The 17884-nt window shown below is 57.3% G+C and overlaps 1 protein-coding gene across 2 annotated transcripts in view; it reads right to left on the bottom strand.

Annotated features, from left to right (window-relative positions):
- Window positions 1-17884, bottom strand: part of SLC12A5 (solute carrier family 12 member 5) — a 108080-nt gene that overhangs the window by 68351 nt on the left and 21845 nt on the right. Inside the window, exon 1 of one of the 2 annotated variants that reach the window (XM_082225861.1) lies at window positions 5877-6319. The exons of the other annotated variant lie outside the window; for it this stretch is intronic. Within the exon in view, the coding sequence (XP_082081987.1) occupies window positions 5877-5928 (52 nt within the window). The 5' untranslated portion in view covers window positions 5929-6319. Of the gene's footprint in view, window positions 1-5876; window positions 6320-17884 lie in introns of those variants that run through there. 2 annotated transcript variants of the gene reach the window in all.

The following is a 17884-nucleotide window of genomic DNA, read 5'->3' as shown; positions in this document are numbered from 1 at the left end:
ACGCTTTCTCCAACATCCCAGCACCGCACACTGCTTGTGATCTGCAGGGATGGCAGGGGGGGGCATTGGAGGGGAGCAGAAAGGCCCCTTTTCTGGGAGGGCTGGGCTGGGGGGCAGAGTAAGGAGCCTAGCAATGGGGCACGGGGTAGGGGGTGGCACGCAGGTTTGGGCTTCAGCAGGCTCAGTCTTCTCCCCAAGTGGGGCCCTTGGGTCCTTCTCCTGCGTAGCCAGACACTTTCTCTCCCTGCCTGGGGTGAGATCTTCCAGTCCAGTGGTCTAGAGGGCAGGGGGGGGGACTGGAGCAAGTGAGCAGCCGCTGCAGCCTCCCAAAAACACAGACCTTTCTCCCAAAGGCTGGGGTTGTGGGGCCTGTTGGTTTGGGCAGCCTGGGACCCTGGAATGATGCACATGGGATCCTCACAGGGCTGCACCCCACATTCTGCCATTGGGGGTCAGAGGTGGCTCAGAGCAAGGGCTGCGTGTGATCGGGAAGGAAGGGGTCCAGGCGGAGGGCCCCCCAAGGGGTAGGAGTGTTTCCGGAGGGGAAAGCGTTTCACCCAGGTGACTGTGGCGAGGCCACAGCACAGCCAGCCCTCCTCCTCCTCCTCCTCCTCCTCCTCCTCCTCCTCAGCAAGCAAGCAAGCAAGCGCGCCGTCTCTTTGATTCATGCTCAGCACTGCCTGCCTCCCTCCCACCCTCCCCAGGGATCACTCAACATGAACCGGCCTTTTAATTTTCTGCGGTGGCTGGCAAGGCTGGCGGCTGGATCGCTGGCAGGGAAACAACAGCCCCAGTGCGAAGATCAGATAATCCTCAAGCCAAAGCAGGGAGGGAGGAGGGAGGGAGGAAGTTGCACAGGGAGGCAGCAACAAGAGGCTTCTGCTCACTCCCCCCCCCCCCTCTGAAATGGTCTGGTCTCCCAAATCTTTTGGGAAGGGGTGCGTTCAATGAAGCATACGGGCCCGGCCACACCATTAGGCAAAGTGAGGCAGCAGCCTCAGGTGGCCTCAGATAAGAGGCAGGCAGCAGAAATTGGGGGGCAGAACCGCCTGGCACCCATTCAGCCCACCTGCTGCCCCCGGTGCTGCCCTGTCACCAGAATGGAAGGGAGAGCCCACTCCCAGCCTTGGCAGGGAGGCATCGTCTCCTTGGCCTCAGGTGGCAAAATGCCTTGGAGGGGCAAGCGAGAGGGGCGGGAGGTGCAGGGGCTCCCAGCTTGGCCAAACTTTCCACGTATAAAACAGGATCAGAAAAGATGGCAGAGGAGGAGCGGGCCATCAGTGGACACTAGGCAGGATGGGTCTGCTCTGCTTCCGCAGGTGGAGGCAGGAAATGCGGGGGAGAGCTGCTTGTGGGTTCCCCCGGGCCCCTGGTCGGCCCCTGCGAGAACAGGAGGCTGGACTAGAGGGGGCCCCACTGGCCTGATCCTTCAGGTTCGTCTGGCGTCCTTATGCTGTTGTTCTTTTTCTTGTTTAATATAATTTCTTGAATTTGTTAGTCCCTTTATTTTGCCCAGAGCAACTTCAAAGCAGCACATGCAAAAGCCCAGCAGGTCACAAGTGGGGTGGTCAAGCAGCAGCAGCACCTAAGGTTAAGGTGAACCCCACTTTTAATATTCACTTTGCCCCTGATCATTGGACTGTCATCCGGGGGGCAGGGGGGGCCCTTCACGGTGTTGGATTTCAATACCAATGCAATGCGCAGCATGCTCTGGCCACCCTCTCCAACTCCTGGTTCAGCCAGTCTAGATGGGGGAGGGTTATTGGCCGAAGCCCCAGCAAGGAGACTGGAGCACGTGGTCCCATCGGGCAAAGCCTGGCTGCATCCTGGTGGCGCCACCCATTAGATTTTGTGCTAGCAGATGGGGAAAAGGCCCACAAAAGCCCTCTGCCAGAAATTCCCCCTCCTCCCCTGGTCAGCCAAAGGACTTCCACTTTCCCCACCCTGACCGCCTTCTCAGGCCGCCCTTGCCTCCCTTCTGTGACTCAGAAGAAAAGCAAAGGGAGGTTTCTGGGGAGAGGGGCTGCAGGAGGACCCAGCCACACTCGTTGCTTCCTGCCAGCAGCCAGCATAGTCCCCAGCAGGGTCCTCATTCCACGCTGCTGCTACTACTACGCTCCCCCCATGCCCCCCCCCTGCTCCCTGCCAGGCCCCATGGCAGCTTCCTCCTCCCCACCTGCACAAGGAGTGGGGCATCCTGCCTTGCACTCCATCTCTCATTCCCTCATGCACTTTGCAAAATGCTGCTGCTGCTCAGAAGCATGCATCCATCTTAGAACTGGAAGGGACCCCCGGGGGTCATCTAGTCCAACCCCCTGCAATGCAGGAATCAGAGCTGGAGAATCCCTGGTGAGCGCACCTTAAAAGCCTCCAATGAAGGGGAGTCCACCATCTTCCTGGGTCATCTGTTCCACAGTTGGGAGGCTCTTAACATCAGAAACATTATTCCTAGAATTTAGGCCCTGGGGAAAGGCTTCGCCTCCCACTTCCAAGAACCAGCCAAGCTGGGCTTGGAATTGCGGACCCCCCCCCCATTGGGGGCACAGTCCACCTCCTGGGATGTGTAGCAAGGCACCCAGTTGAGGCTTGCCTGCTGGTGAGTGATGGGCCCAAGTGCCAGATCCCTGGCAGTGTTGGCCCTCAGCCCAGAACTCCCCATGAGACCATGTGGTGGATACTGGGGGGACTGGTCTGGGGGCTCCTGCTGGATGGACTGGGCTCTTAACTGCAACTGACCTGCATGCCCCCCCCCCGAGGAACAGGAGGCTCAGCACAAGAAGGCGGCTACTGAGGAAGATGGAGGGGGGTGATGAACTACTTTGCAAAGTGCGTAGGGGGGGCTGCCTGGCTGTGGCTTTTCTGGTGGCCCTTTTAATTCATTGGTTCATTCTGAAAATCTGCTCACCGCATCCTTTCAGAACCCCTGAGGAGATGCACAATGTTGGAGGGATGTGAAGAGCGGAGCTCTGGCTCCGACTGCAAGCTCCACATCACTCATCTGTCGCCCACGAGTGTTTTAGCTGAGCGCTGCCTCCGTACCACCACCCCCTCCCCAAAACCCCACCGCTTCTTCTGCCCCAGGAGGCCTTTCTGCTTTGTCCATTTGCCCCACCAGCCCACCAAAGGCTCCTTGGAACTTCTCTGCTCCCTCTGTCTACAGCAGGCCTGTGTCCCCGGGGCCCCTGTCATCTTCAAGGGGGGGGGTCTCGACCAAGAGCAGAAGGAGAGCCTCAAGGCCCCCTTTGCAGAGAAGCCCTCTCATCAAGCCACACCTCCACCTGAAGCTCAGCAAGCTGTTTGGCGCAACACGCCCTCCCCCCCCCCGTGGCCCCAGACCCACTTCCCACTGACCCCTCCCTGCAGGAGTGGGAGAGGTGATACCATGGGCTAAAGGCTCACAGGAGTTTTCCCACCAGTCCCCCCCCCCCAATTCTCAAGAAGGAGGCGCCCCTCAATAGCAGCAGCCTATATAGTGATTGCACTTCAGGGTGTCCAGCGTGGTTCTCTCACTTCCTCTCTGCTGTGATCCTGACAAGAGCCTCGTAAGGCTGATTATTACTGCTCTCTCCATAGTTTAGACTCATCCGTTACTTCTCTTGCCTTTTCCACTGTAGGCACATCTCACAGTGCTGAGGATACTTTTGCCACCTGCATATCTGGGACCCCCTGACCCCCACAGGGGGAGGGGCAGACCTTTGCAAGAAGAAGGGAAGCAACTGTGTTGTGGGATCCAAGAGATGCGCCCCCAAGCTCCACTGCAAAGCTGGGGGCACAGTTTGTGAAGTGCACACTGCTTCAGCAATGCTCCTACAAGCACACAAGCTCACACCCTGTAAGCTGGCTCTGGGTATCCATGATCTTTGCTAGGCCTTTTGCTACTGGGTTCAGAGTTCAAATCTTGACAGGATTCCCACTGGCCTGCACTGCAAACAGCAACTGTGGGCACAACTTCTCTGGTTCCCCTCCTCCACCTCACACAACTGTCACGCACAGGGCTTCCAACTTGCCGACAGCTGACAGCCGCCAGGCGCCTTCTGGGAAAGTCATTACACTTTGCCATTTAGACCGCGCTGGGTCAAGCGCTGGAGCAGAGTGCTGGGGTCAGCCCCTGGAGTCACTACGGAAAGGGTCCTGCAGTGAGCCCTTCGCTGGCGCACAGCGGCTGGAGGCCAGCCCATACGTGGGGCAGGCCCCTTGTGCAGCCTCCTCCAGCAAGCGCCCGCTTGGCCAAGAGTGGCGATGCCGGCCTCACTCTGAGATGTGGCCAAAACAGGGCCTCTCAGGGTGGCTGTGCCAGCCTCGCAGAGCTGCCCTTGAAATGGGAGGTCTGCACACCAGCAAGGGCCTGGAGCCACGGCCAGCCCAAATGAACAGTGACAGGCAAGGAGGCGGCTGCGCTTTAACCTTCCCCCTCCCTGACACACAGACATGCCACGCAGCAGCAGCTGCCAGGCTCCTGCAGCAGTCTCTGCCCCCTAACCCCTGCTGCAGCCAGCCCCACACTGCAGTCAGCACCTTCCACTCCTTGAGGGGTGGGGGGCGGGTTGCAGAGCAGAGTGGGAGGGGGGCAGAGGGAGGCAGTGCCCAGAACCTGATTGCAAGGAGGAAAGTGGGACAGAGGGATGGAGGCTCCCCCCCCACCCCGCCAGTCAGCTGGTATCTGCTTTGGCTTATGCCATCCTGGCACACTCCCATGCAGATACCTGCAGACCATAACTCCGCACTGTGCCCAGGCTCTGCCAATGGGCAGGAAGCTGCGTCTTCATCTCACTCTCAGCCTCACCAGCTTCCTGGTTTGCGAGCAACAACAAAAAAACAACAACCCCAAAGACCCCATCTGGAGACTCGGGGCGCCCTGGGATCCGCATGAGGCCACTGCCCGTGCCAGAGCCAGAGGGTGGGCACAGGGGGTCGTGGGAGGAGGGGTGCGCAGCAGGGGGGCTCTGCTTCCAAAGTGGCGCGTCTGTGCTGGCGCTGCATTGAGCCTGCAGTACAGGAGCCGTCACCAAAGCGGCAGGCAGGGAATAAACAGCCCCCACCCGCGAACAACGCAGCCCCAGCATCCTCGGGGTCTACAGCGGCGCAGGCTCCTGGCAGGCAGAACCAAGCCCCCCCCCCCTCGGCTCAGGCCTGCGAACTGGGGGCGCTGCTCCCCTCTCCCTCCTTCCCCCACAGTCCCGTCCCTTGCGCAAGAGCGAGTCCCGCGCAGCCCGCAGGGAAACTTCAGCACCGCGGGCAGAGGCGGGCAGGCGGGACGGGGGGGGGGGAGGCGGCGGGACACTTTGCCGAGGGTCTCCTCCTGGCGCCCGGCCCCGGGGGGGGGGGCTCGTTCGCTGGGGCTCGGGCCAGGTCAGCCGAGCCGAGCCGAGCCGAGCCGAGGGGAGGCTGTCCCGGGGCGCCCAGGCGTTGCATGTGGCCGCGGCATCCTGGGGTGGGAAAGCTGCCTTCGCAGAGAGACAAGACTTGCACCCCCACGGACCTCCGGCTGCCCCCCGCTGCCTGCTTCCCACCTCACCAAAATGTCTCCCGAGAGAGTTGCCATTCCCCCCCCCCCACCCACACGCACACCGGCGGAGGGTTGGCGGCGCGCGGCGCCCGGCCAGGCTGGACGGCGCCCGCATTCCAGCACCCTGGACAGCGGCGGCGGCGGCGGCGCATTCCTGCGCGCGGCTGGGGCTCCGGGCCCGGCGAGAGCGCGGCGAGAGCGGGCGCTGCGCAGCTGGCGGGGCTCCTCCGCCGAGCGAGCAGGAGAAGCGCCGCTACCCGGCGCAGGCAGCGCTCGAGAAGGGGCGCGCGATCCTGCCGGCCGAGGCGAAGCCTCCGAGGGCTGCCTCCGGGCTTGAGAAGCCAGCCCCCCCCCGCCCGTGGCCCCTTACCTTGGCTGGCGCCCCCGTCGCCGTCCTCGCAGTCCGTCAGGTTGTTCAGCATGGCGCCGGCCGGGGCTGCCTGGTCCGAGCCTCGCTTGCCTCGGCTCCCCTCGCCTGCCTCGCGCGCCGCTGCAGTGCGGAGCAGAGCCTTCCCCTTCCCCTTCTCCGCTGCCGCCGCCGCTGCCGCCGCCGCCGCTCAGCCCCCTTTCAGTTCATCGTGTATTCAAAAGGCATCTTCTCCGTCAGGCGGGCGAGCGGGGGGGGGGCGGTGGATGAGCTGAGGCGGGGGGGGGCGCTGAGGTGTAAGCGAGCTGGGAGAGGAGGGGCCAGGAGCGTCCGCCGAACTGCTCGCCACCTCCGAGGGCAGCGCAGATCTGAGTCGGCGGCGGAGGAATTAGGGCATCTCGGGGGCTGGCACTGCGGCTCCCCCCCGCGCAATCCGCCTGCGCGGATGCCGCCTCCTCCTCCTCCTCTTCCTCCGCTCCCACCCCCGCATCAGCAACCCAGCACCGGAGATAAGTTTTTTTGGGGGAAGGAAGGTACTGTTTACCCAACTGTACGCCCCACACCCCTCAGCCACGCGCACGTGTCCGCCTTTCCTAAGAGATGGGGCAGCGACAACCCCTGACTCGCAAGACATTTAGCTCGTGGGAATGCAGGCAAGCAGTTTGAACCGCAGGTCACGGTGCAAAGCGGGAAGGGCCTAGAAGTGGAAGGGGCTTCAGGGAAGCCACCCACCCACCCACTCACACAGACCTCCCTCGTGCCCCAAATCACTCCTCAGAGGATGAGAAGGTAGAAAGAAGTGTCGCCTGTGCCAAACGTACAGTTCGCCGCAGACCAAACTGATACTCCTAGCCGCCCTTGCCTTGGCCCCAGAAGTCACTCAAGAATGCCCCCCTTCCCATCACAAAGCCCTGGGTGGTGGTGGGTCACACTGTAAGGAGCCCTCGCTGCTGGGAAGAAGAGCAGAGGGAGTTGGCTTGTGGGACCCACGGCCAGCCAGGCACAGCTCTCTCCTGCCTGGGCCTTGACGGGGACTGAGCCCCAAAGGCGGCACATCATTCATAAGACCATCAGAGACGCCTGCTGGACCAGGCCAGGGGCCCCTGTAGCCCAGCGCCCTGTTCTCACGGATGCCCAACAGATGCCCGTTGTAGGAAACCCCCAAGCAGGACCCTCTCCCCTCCTTTGGTTCAGACGTGTTGCTGTCTCCAGCTGTCGAGGGCAAGGCAGAGCCAGAGGAGCTAGGAGCCGCCAACAGCCCGCCATGAATTTGCCCAATCCTCTTAAAGCCACCTCGGTTTTGTGGCTGAAGTGCCAACTATTGGGTGTTTTTAACCGCGCTCTTTAACTTGCTGGTGAACGACCGAGAGTTAGGCCTGGGCAGCGAGGGGGCCACGTTTGCCAATGGCACTAAATTGTTCAGGATCACAACAACGACAAAAGGGGATTGGGAGGAGCTCCAAAAGGACCTCCCCAAACGGAGTGAATGGGCAGTCAAATGGCAAGTGCAATTCCATGCAAACCAGAGTAAAGTGAAAAACGTTGCCGTAAAAAAAAACCCTCCCCCAGGATCAGTGCCATAGCGGGCGGGGGGCAGTTTTTTTGCCCTGAGTGAAGCCTCCAGAGGGGCACCATTGAGGCTCCCAGCCTGTGCGTGTGCACAAAGGCGTGTGCCAAACTGGGTCTTTGGACTCGGCCGGGTTTTGCCGCTGTCCGGGGTGCTGGAGTAGTTCTGGGGCCCCGCCTTGATCCCCGAGGCCAGGCGGATCCTACAGGCCAGGCTTGCGGAGATGCCGAAAGGAGAGTTGGGGGTTCGAGAGGGGGTGGGGCCGAGGCAGGGAGCCGCCTCCCCAGCCAGAGTCGCTTCACACCGTGGGCAGCTGGAGTTCATGTGGGTGAGTCCTGGCAGCGGGAGGGGGGAAGGGAGGAGGGCGCCTGGATCCCAGCACGGATCATGGCAGACGCTGGCACTCATTACTCCTTGACGGCTGTAATTAATTGTTTGCTTCCTCCTGGGCCTTGGCCAGCTGCTCTGCATTCCCGCCCCCTCCTCTCGCCCTGCGGCACGGCCAGGGCTCCCTATTCCCTGGCTCCAGGGGGCTCTGCTGCATCCGTCCAGGGGGCAAAGCGGGCAGGTGCCGGCACTGAGGTCCGGGGACACCCCCGCCACAAGAGGCACCCCCTTGGAGCTGCAGAGGGTGGCACCGCAACACCGCTGATTCCTTATGCCCGGTGGTTGTTCTCTCTGGGAAGGGAATTCACAATAGGTGAGGGGGCACGCGCTCTTGGGCTTGCACAGGCTGCCCTGCCCATGGGCAAGAGTTCAGGCTGCAAGCAGAGCCCTTCAGAAGCTGGCAGTGCCAGCAAAGAATACAATGCATATTTTTGCAGAGATGCTGTGTGGAAGCTGGTTTCTGAAAACCCAGAGGAATAAAGGAAGTGTTAGAGATCATCCTGGCCACCACTAGGAGTCTCAGGATTGCTGGAGGGTGTGAAGGGGGGGACTCCTACCCCCCCTCTCCATTCTGCCCCACCTGGGCATCCATGTGCAATTTACCTGTGGACCTGCAGGAGTCTGCAAAGCCACACAGATGGGGCCTTGGCAAGAGGGGGGTGGAGGAAGGCTGCTGTGAGCCCCCAAAGACCCTTTTGCACCCGGAGCCAAAGGCAGAAGTGGCTCCCTCGCTGTCCCTGAGGAAGGAAGCTGTTAGCTAGCAGTCTATTTATTTCTGGAGGTGGCCCGGGCACAGGCAGCGAAAGTGGAGGCGGTGGGGAGGGGGGAGCACGTGAAAAGCTGCTAATCCTCTAATCCCAGGATTATGGCTCCATTTCAAGAGCCTCCGTCACTGCTGGCACGGAGTGGGCAGCTGGGGGCCTCCTCCGCCCCAGAGTGTGGGGCTCCCAAGGAGGCTGCTCAGTTTCTCCCCACACCCCCTCGGTGATGAGCCTGGGGCAGCAGGGGGCCTGGAGCTGGGTGAGGACATCATACGGGGTGGGAGAGCCAGAAGCGGGGAGCTACAAGGAAGCAAGGGGGAACCCCTTGGGACTGGGTTCCATGTTCATCTGTGTGCCTTGAAGTCACCTTCCAAATGGCCTCAGACCCCACCCCTAAAATATGAGGGTAATTCTAGTGGGCTGCCTTACAGACCAGTTGTATTACAAAGATAATATAGTCAAAGCACAGTGAACATGGAAGCACTAGAATTGTTTATGACTAGTGTTAACTATTATTATTATTATTATTATTATTATTATTATTATTATTATTATCCAGGCATCCTTGCCCACAATGGCCAAGTGGCCTGGATCTGGCCCACTCCATTCAGCAGCTGGTAAGTTAAATATGACCAGCTCTCCTCCCAGGCAAACGTTCCAGAAGCAGCAGCTGGCCTGCCCTGTTGCAACCAGCCAGGATCCTGACCCTCCATTGCTCTGCTCCCCCTCTTTTCCCATGAAGACATTTCTCTCTACTATGAGTGCTGACAGGACAGGTTTCTGCATCATCAGCCACCATCTTTCAGACTAGCCCCGCAAGAGCTGCCCAAAGTCCAGAACCAAAGTCCAACCAGTCCACCATTTTCCAGCAGCTGCCAGCCAGATGCTGTCTGAGTGGCTCAGAACCAGGTGTGTGTGTGTGTGTGTGTGTGTGTGTGAGAGAGAGAGAGAGAGAGAGAGAGAGAGAGAGAGAGAGAGTCCTTTTTTCTTGCCATCCCCAGTCCCTGGTAGTCAGATAGCCTGCCTCTGCACATGGTGCCTCTGCTGGATCAGGCCCATCTGCTCCAGCACCCTGTTCTCACAGTGGCCAACCAGATGCGCCAAAGGGACACTCACAATCAGGATTCGAACACAAGTCTCGTCTCCCCTCCCACCAACTGGTTTTCATGACTGATCACCTGCCCTCCGTAGGCCCCTGAGAGTCACTTAGGCTACTTCCCACCACCACATCTGCTGGATACTCAAACACAAGGGGACCACTTTTTTCTGCAGGAGGGAGTGGGGTCTGCCTTGGCCACAGTGGCTGCATGGTTTGGGACACATGTTTCAGCCCCATGTCCTGTGAGCACCTGCGAAGGTGACTGGCTGCTCTGTGGCTGGGAGTCCAGCAAGCCAGGTCTTCCCTCCACTGTGCGGTTCACCGTGCGGCAGTGAGGACCAGCTCCCCCTCTGGGCTGCCTGCCTAATGAAGAGTTCGGTGACATTCGCTCCTCTCCTCCACCAGCAAGGCAGGCTGCTCTGATAAATGATATCATCACACCTATTTTGCACCTCACAATGCACAGGGCTGCCAGTGTGTGTGTGTGTGCGCGCACGCGCGTGCATGCCTGCCTGCCTGGAAGAGAAAGGACAGGGAAGTGTGAGGGCGATATAACTGCAAGATGACTGAGAAGGCACAAGCCCTAGAGATGGGCACCCCAAACAAAACCCCAAGCAGGGATTCAGAGGAACAGAGGGGCCCTTTCAGGCTGGCAGTGTGTGTGTAAGGGGGAGAGAACTGTGGGGGGGGAGCCCTTTGTTATGGAGCCAGCCCCCCCCCCCAAACATAACGCTTGGTACCAGATATAGCCCCAATGGATTTGATCTCTGGGTCAAACAGCAGAGAGATAAGGAGATCAGAGGAGGCTTCGCCTGGTCCATCCTTCCTTCCCAAGAGCTGCTGGCCAGAGGCTTCTTTGAGCCTCACAAGGTGGAGGCTCGTCCCTGTAGTTTTTTTGGGGGGGCAGTTTCTAGAACTCAGAGATATAGTGCACCTGAGCATTGAGGCTCCACATAAGAACATGAGAAGAGCCCAGCAGCCTCTTCTCACAGGGGCCAACCGGATGCCCAAAAGGAAGCCCACAAGCAGGATTCAAACACAAGGCGACTCCAGAGGCTGCCATTCGGAAGCACTTACTGGCTCCAACTCTGGAGGCAGAGCAGGGCCATCATGCCTAGTAGACTTATCACCCTCAGTGAATTTGTATAATCCTCTTTAGCCTAAGTTAGTGACCACCGCTGCCTCCTGGAGGAGGGATTTCTGCAGTTTCCGTGCTGCACAAAGGTTCTGTTATCTGTCCTGAATCTCCCAACATTCAGCTTCTTGGTGGGATGTGCACAAGTTTGAGTGTCAGGCCCACTGTATGCATTATGTCCATTGTTTATATGGAATTTCAAAAAGGTTTTGATGAAGGCAATTGCCAAAGGCTTCCAAGGAGGTTTGACAGCCGTGACTCAAGCGCAGAGGTTCTCGAGTGCAGTAGTGGCTTTCGAGATAGCAGGGGAGGGGGCTCTGTTGCTCCCCAGCTTCCCAAAACTGTGGGCTGCTGCCCCTTCCCTAGAGGGGGGAGGGATAAGTTACAGCGAGTTTGGTCCGATGTGGCCACAACAGCTGGAGCAGCTGTGCGCTGTTCATGCCGTCTCACCGCCTGCTATGTACAGATCAGCAGCCGATTAAAAAGCAGAAATAAATGGACCATTCTCCCAATTTGGGGGAGGGTTAGAAAATGGCGTCTCCCACCAAGGATATGTCTTGGGACCTGGGCATTGAAACTTGCTCTTAAATTATCTGGAGACAGATGTTGTTAGTGAGGCGGCAAAGTTCGCTGGGGATGCCAAATTATTGTCCAATGAAGGTGAACGTCGGAAGGTTCAGGACCAGTAACAGAAACGCCTTCTTCACAGAATCATTAAAGCGGGAAGGGGTCCCCAGGGTCATCTAGTCCAACCCCCTGCAATGCAGGAATCTATTCATACAGAGCAAACTATGACATTCACTCCCACAAAAGGAAGCGATGGTTTGGAGAGCTTTAAAGGGGTATTAGACAAATTCATGGTGGGCATCTCTCTCCGTGGCTTCTGCTGTAGGCATAGTGGCTGAGTTCTCCTTCCAGGATGAGAGGCAGGATAGCTCCGAAGGCCTGATCCTGAAGACCCCAAGAGGGACCACGCTATGGTGCTCATGTCTTCCTTTTGGGGTTCCCAGGTTGTCCTCCATGGGAGAAGGATGCTGGACTGGATGGCTAATAGCCACCGACAGATTCATCCTCCATGGATTACACAAATCCATGGGGGATAATGGATGTCAGCTATGAGAAAATCAGAGGCAGGAAATGCTTCCTTGAAATCACTGGAGCGGGGGGTGGGAATGCTCCTGGGAGCGAATCCTGCCGGCTGGCTTCCCAAAAGAGGCACCTGGTTGGCCACTGTGGGAACAGGATACTGGACCAGGTGGGACATTGGCCTGATCCAGCAGATGCTCTTCTGATGCTCTCAAGAACAACAAAACAGAGCCCTGCTGAAGCGAGTTCTGCAAGCTGCCCATGGGCTGGGTAGCGGAGAAGTAAATCCTTTTGCCTGCCCTGCATCTTCCGCCAGCCAGTTTCATGGTCTCCCCAGCATGCATAATTTTACCAGTCTCGGTCCTACTCCCCTTTGGTGACCTCTCCCCTGCCCCCCGCAACCTTAAGAGTCCACAACCTTTCCCTGTGGAAGAAGGGTTTCCAATTCCTTCATCATTTCAGCTGCCCTTTTCTGCACCTTTCCCAGCTTCACAGCATCCTTTCTGAGGTGAGGCAACTGGGACCGTCCACCGCATTCCAGATGCAGCCGCGCCATAGATTTGCAGAGAGTTCTCACAGCACTGGCCGTCATATTTTCAGTCTGCTTCCTAATAATCCCTGGCACGGAGTGTAACATTTTCCTTGCACTATCTCTCCATCGGCCCTTGAAAGGCTTATCCTCTGGGCCCACACACCTGGCGGCCGAGGCAGGTGGCCTCTGAGCAGAGGTTTCGTGTCGTGTCAGGGCTAATAGCCATTGATAAACCTGCCTTTCATGAAGGTAACTGCCTTTCCCCAAACTAGCCAAGCCAGTCAGACACTGCCAGTTCTTGCGGTCGGGAATTCCACAGATCGATGTACGAGAGGAGCTTCTGTTTGTTGGCGTTGAGCTGACTGCCAAGTGGTCCCAATCAGGGGAGGAATAGATTCAGGGGCTCAGGACTTCACAGAGGGCACAGTTAAACTATGGAACTCATGCCCACAGGAAGCAAGGATGGCCATAAACCTAGCTGGCTTTAAAAGGGGGGTGGACAAATTTGTGGAGAGGCCTGTCAATGACTAAGGGCCACAATGGCTCTGCTCGGCCTCCATGCTCAAAGGCAGAGGCTGGAAGCCTCAGGAGGGGAGAGGGCTGCTCTGGGGCTCAGATCCTGCTTGGGGGTTTCCCTTTGGGGTATCTGCTTGGCCCCTGTGAGAACAGGATGCTGGAAGAGATGGGTCCCCGCTGACCTGGTGCACCAGCTCTTACATCCTTAATGGATTCAAATGACAAGAGACTCCAACAAACATTCAGAAGAACTTTCTGATGCTGAGAGCTGTTCAGCAGTGGAATGGGCTTCCCATCATTCTGCCTTGGACACTGAGGTCCAGCGCCAAGGGCCTTCTGGCAGTTCCCTCACTGCGAGAAGCCAAGTTACAGGGAACCAGGCAGAGGGCCTTCTCGGTGGTGGCGCCCGCCCTGTGGAATGCCAAAGAGAACAACAACTGCCAGACTTTTAGAAGACATCTAAAGGCAGCCCCGTTCAGGGAAGCTTTTAATGTTTAATAGACTATTGTATCTTAATATTCTGTTGGAAGCCGCCCAGACTGGCTGGGGAAAACCATCCTGATGGGCAGGGTGTAAATAATAAATTATTATTATGATTCCTAAGGAGGTGTTGGGCTTTCCTTCCTTGGAGGTTTCCAAGCAGAGGTTGGATGGCCATCTATCAGGGATGCTTGAGCCAAGATTCCTGCATTGCAGAGGCTGGACTAGATGGCCCTTGGTGCGTGTACCTTCCAAGTCTACAGCTCCATGATTCTGTTATCCTGCTTGATCTCCGCATCACCAGGCCTCTCCTGAGCATCCTGGGGCGCCTCCTGGGAAGCAGCATGAGTCAGTCCCAGAGAGGAGAAAGACCTGAGGAAGCAGCCAGAGTTCCAGGAGGACAGTGTGGGCTGACTTGGGTGCTCCAACAACAAGGAATCGCCAAGGCGCTCTCTCAACATCCGCACAGCTCATGCTTCCAAATCATGATCATGGGGGTGGGGAGAGACCAAGGGCCCTGATCCTGGAGGGGAGGGAGAGAAGGAGATGGCAGATGGGCCAGCCTAGCTCTGCCCCAGGGTCAGAATCCAGCGCTTTCCTCTCTTAGGGACAGCCAGAGAAGATACCAGCAGATACCAGTCCCTCCCAACCTCTGCAGTCTCAGCAACAAGAGGCTGGGCTACGTTGGAGAAGGTGGAGAGAGAGAGAGAGAGAGAGAGAGAGAGAGAGAGAGAGAGAATTCACGCAAGTCGCTTTGTGTGTTCTTCACAGGCTGCCCGAGTCATGGCAAGCTGGCCACCTGAGGACAAGTCACATTTGTTTGTGCAACTGCAGAGAGCGCCTTGGGCCGGTTTTTGGGGTGGCAGGCTAATTTGCAGCTCGCACTTGAGATGGATGGTCCTGGCATCCTCTGCGCCGCGAGCGCAGGGCGTTTGGGGCAGGAAATGCTGCCACACGGATGAGCAGGAGCTTTGACTGCAAGTCCCCTTGGCAAGGGCAACTGCTGTGCCCCCCCTCCACACTCCCTCTCTGCACCCCACAGCCTCACTCCTCGGCTGCTGGGGGGGTGGCAGCGGCAGTTCTCCTGGAGCCAGGCCTGGCCCCAGCTCTCTAGGCCAGGAGGGACCTTGCCAGACTCAGGCTGGCACCCTGGCAGCTCTCTTTCACAACAGCCTGACACCTCTGCTCCTTCTTGCCTTGGCACCGGAGGAGACAAGCTGAGCAGGGTGGGGGTGATGCTTGGGGGGGAGTGGGCAGAATTTGAACACACTGCCCACTCTCAGGGCTTTGGTCACTGGAAGGCAGTCAAGCTCAGGGCCAGATAAGTTAGCCACCAAGCAACAGAGATGGGGGCTGCTTGTCCCGGGTCAAAACGGAATAGAATCGTAGAGTAGGAAGGGACCAAGAAAGGTCATCCAGTCCAGCCCCCTTTGCCACCTGCTGTCATGCCCCCCTGCCCTTTTATATATTTGTTATTGCTTTACTTACTGCATTCCTATCCCACCTGCCATACATGCTTCTCCCCTTCACATTGAATCCTCCACAACAACCCTGTGAGGAAGATTAGGCTGAGAGCCGGTGACTGGCCCTTCATGGCCAAGTGGGGGGCTCTGACTCCAGGTCTCCCAGGGGTCCCAGTCTGGCACTCTACCCATTCTGCCCCCCCCTGCCTCTTTCCCATGTTCCATCCTGCTCTCATGGGGAATTTTTGCCAACAGAGCAGGGCCGACTTTCATATTCCCAGTTACACGTAGGTTGCCATGTTGGTCTGCCATAGTTGGAACAAAATAAAGAAATTCCTTCCAGTAGCACCTTAGAGACCAACTCAGTTTGTTATTGGTATGAGCTTTCATGTGCATGCACACTTCTTCAAATACTTCAGAAAAGAATTTCAGAAATAGACTGGAAAGAGATTTTGCTGAATTGCAACTTATTACCATGGAGAGACCTGGTCTGAATACAGACATTGGATTCTTATCTCATTATACATGATAAAGCTATTTTTAGCCATCTCACCCCCTTGCTTTTTCCTGTAAGACCAATTGCAGTCTTAACAGTCAACAGGTTTACCACACCTATCGGCCAGTCACCCATTCCCACCCCCCTTCTGAGTAATACCCCTCCCCACCCTCTCACTATATATAAGGGTCTGGTGACTTCTGTTTCAGTGTATCTGAAGAAGTGTGCATGCACATGAAAGCGCATACCAAGAACAAACTTAGTTGGCCTCTGGAAGGAATTTTTTTATTTTGTTTCATATTCCCAGTGAGCCACAACAGCACCAGCCTCCTCAGAGAGTCCTCATTGGCACAAATCGTGAGCCCTGGGACACTGGCAGCTGCCAAGGCATAGGAACCTCAGATGAGGTGCTGGATCAGGCCCATGTGTCCCAGCATCCTGTTCTCACAGTGGCCAACCAGATGCCCCAATCCTGAAACCTCTGGGGCTGAGCACAGCCCTCTCCTCCTCCAGGAAGGTGCCCCCATCCTGAAATTTCTGGGGCCAGGCAGCGCCAGACCTTGGCTCCTGCTCCTGAGCCAAGCCCAGTGCTGCCCCCTCGCTGCTCTCATGCTCCGGATCCCCGGGAAGGGAGGCCTTCCTCCCAGCAGGGAAAGGCATGGCTGGGCTGAGGCAGTTCCTGCTCCAGCAGAGCCAGCCGCCCGCCTCTTCGGCTCCTTGCCAGGCAGCTGGGCTGGGCAGGCCGAGCTGCCACTCTGTCTCCACTACCTCCTGCGGACACACACACACACACACACACATGCCCATGCCACAGTCAGGCTCCTGCTCACACTTCATCCGAGGTGCCGCCTCACACTTCACAGCTCCGTGAGCCGGAGAGCCAAGCCGGAAGAGGCAGGCCGCCTCCCGGGGGCACAGCAAGGAGCCCCGGCTGCCGCCTGAAGGACAGCTCTGCTGATGGAGACCAGAGTCCCTTGCCCACACGCCAGCCGGCTGGCCAGCCACTCCACCTTCTTGCCTTGGGCCTCTCCTGTGTCCTGCAGGGCTACCAATGTTGAGAGGGCGCATTTATTATTGGCAAGACACTCCGCAGTCGGCTGGGGTTGCCTCCCGGTCACAGAAGTCCAGGGGCACCAGGGCGAGGGAAACAAAGAAAGAGAGTGCTAGACGGCTCCGGCCTGGGGGGACGCTCTGTCCCAGGAGACCAGGGCCCTGCAGGATTTAACCTCCTTCCGCCAGGCCTGTAAGACAGAGCTATTCCACCTGGCTTTCCATTTGAACTTAGCCTGATCTTTTATTTCCCTTCCTTCCCTCCCACTCCCCTTTTTTGTGAAGATTACCCGCTCTGGGATCCCACAGCTAATTCTCCCCTGGTCTCCTCGCTGGCCCAAATAAGACTAATTTAGCCAGCTAGCCCTGGGGATCATCTCATGTTTATTGGGTGGATTCCCCCCCCCCAAAAAAAATTGATTTTTGAATTCTGAATTTATTGTTATTCACGTTTGATACCATATTTTATGCTGTTTTTTGTTGCATCAATTAAGTGTTTTAAATTTGCTGTTAGCCACCCTGAGCCATGGTTCCCTGAACCAGGAAGGGCAGGATATAAATAAAATATCATTGTTGTTGTTGTTGTTGTTGTTGTTGTTGTTATTGACAAAAGATGAGAAGAAGTCCTTCTTCACGTGATGCATAGTTCAGCTTTGGAACTCACTTCTGCAGGAGGCAGTGACTCTGATGGCTTTAAAAGAGGATTGGACAAATGGAGATGGAGGAAGAGGAGGAGGAGGAGGTGGCGGTGATGGAGGGCTCTGGTACCCGGATTCTGCTGGCTGGCTTCCCACAGGCAACTGTTCAGCCACTGTGAGAACAAGATCCTGGCCTAGATGGGCCTGATCCTACAGGCTCACCATATGTCATTAACACAGGAGCTTTGGGGCTTCCTGGTGAAAGGAGAAGGAGGCAATCTTCTCAAGCCCTCCTTATTTATCATTGCTACAACAGGTTTTCGATCACATCCCTTAGTGTGTGGCCTGAGGGAGTGACAAAATGGGGCCCGTTCAGGAATGTCTTGCTGGAGACGCTGAGCAGGCCCCGTTGAAGGCCCATTATTTCGGCGCTGGAGAAGGGTTTCCACACAGACATCGTCCTCACCTGGCACCACTCACTGAATAGCACAGAGCGCTGCTCCCATTCCTTGTTTCCCCTGCCCCCCCCCCCCGGCCGGACAGGTCTGCTTTTCATGGCAGTCAGAATTTGCCCCCTGAGCCAGCCAGCCTCCCCACCTGCAGGGCCCTCACTGGGACTTGAAGCCCATGGTAGTTTTCATCTGAATGCAGCCCTCTTCAGGGAAGTTTTCAGTATTTGATATTGTATTGTGTTTTTACTATTTTTGTTGGGAGCCCCCCGGAATAATTTTAGATATAAATTATTACTTCTACTACTACTACTATGCATCTCACCAGCTGGCAGCCAAGGGGTTCATTTCT

Source organism: Podarcis vaucheri (assembly GCF_965113315.1).
Source record: "Podarcis vaucheri genome assembly, chromosome: 6".
In the NCBI taxonomy this organism is placed as follows: Eukaryota; Metazoa; Chordata; class Lepidosauria; order Squamata; family Lacertidae; genus Podarcis; species Podarcis vaucheri.
Note: the sequence above shows the minus strand (reverse complement) of the source record. Positions and strands in the feature narration are given on the sequence as shown.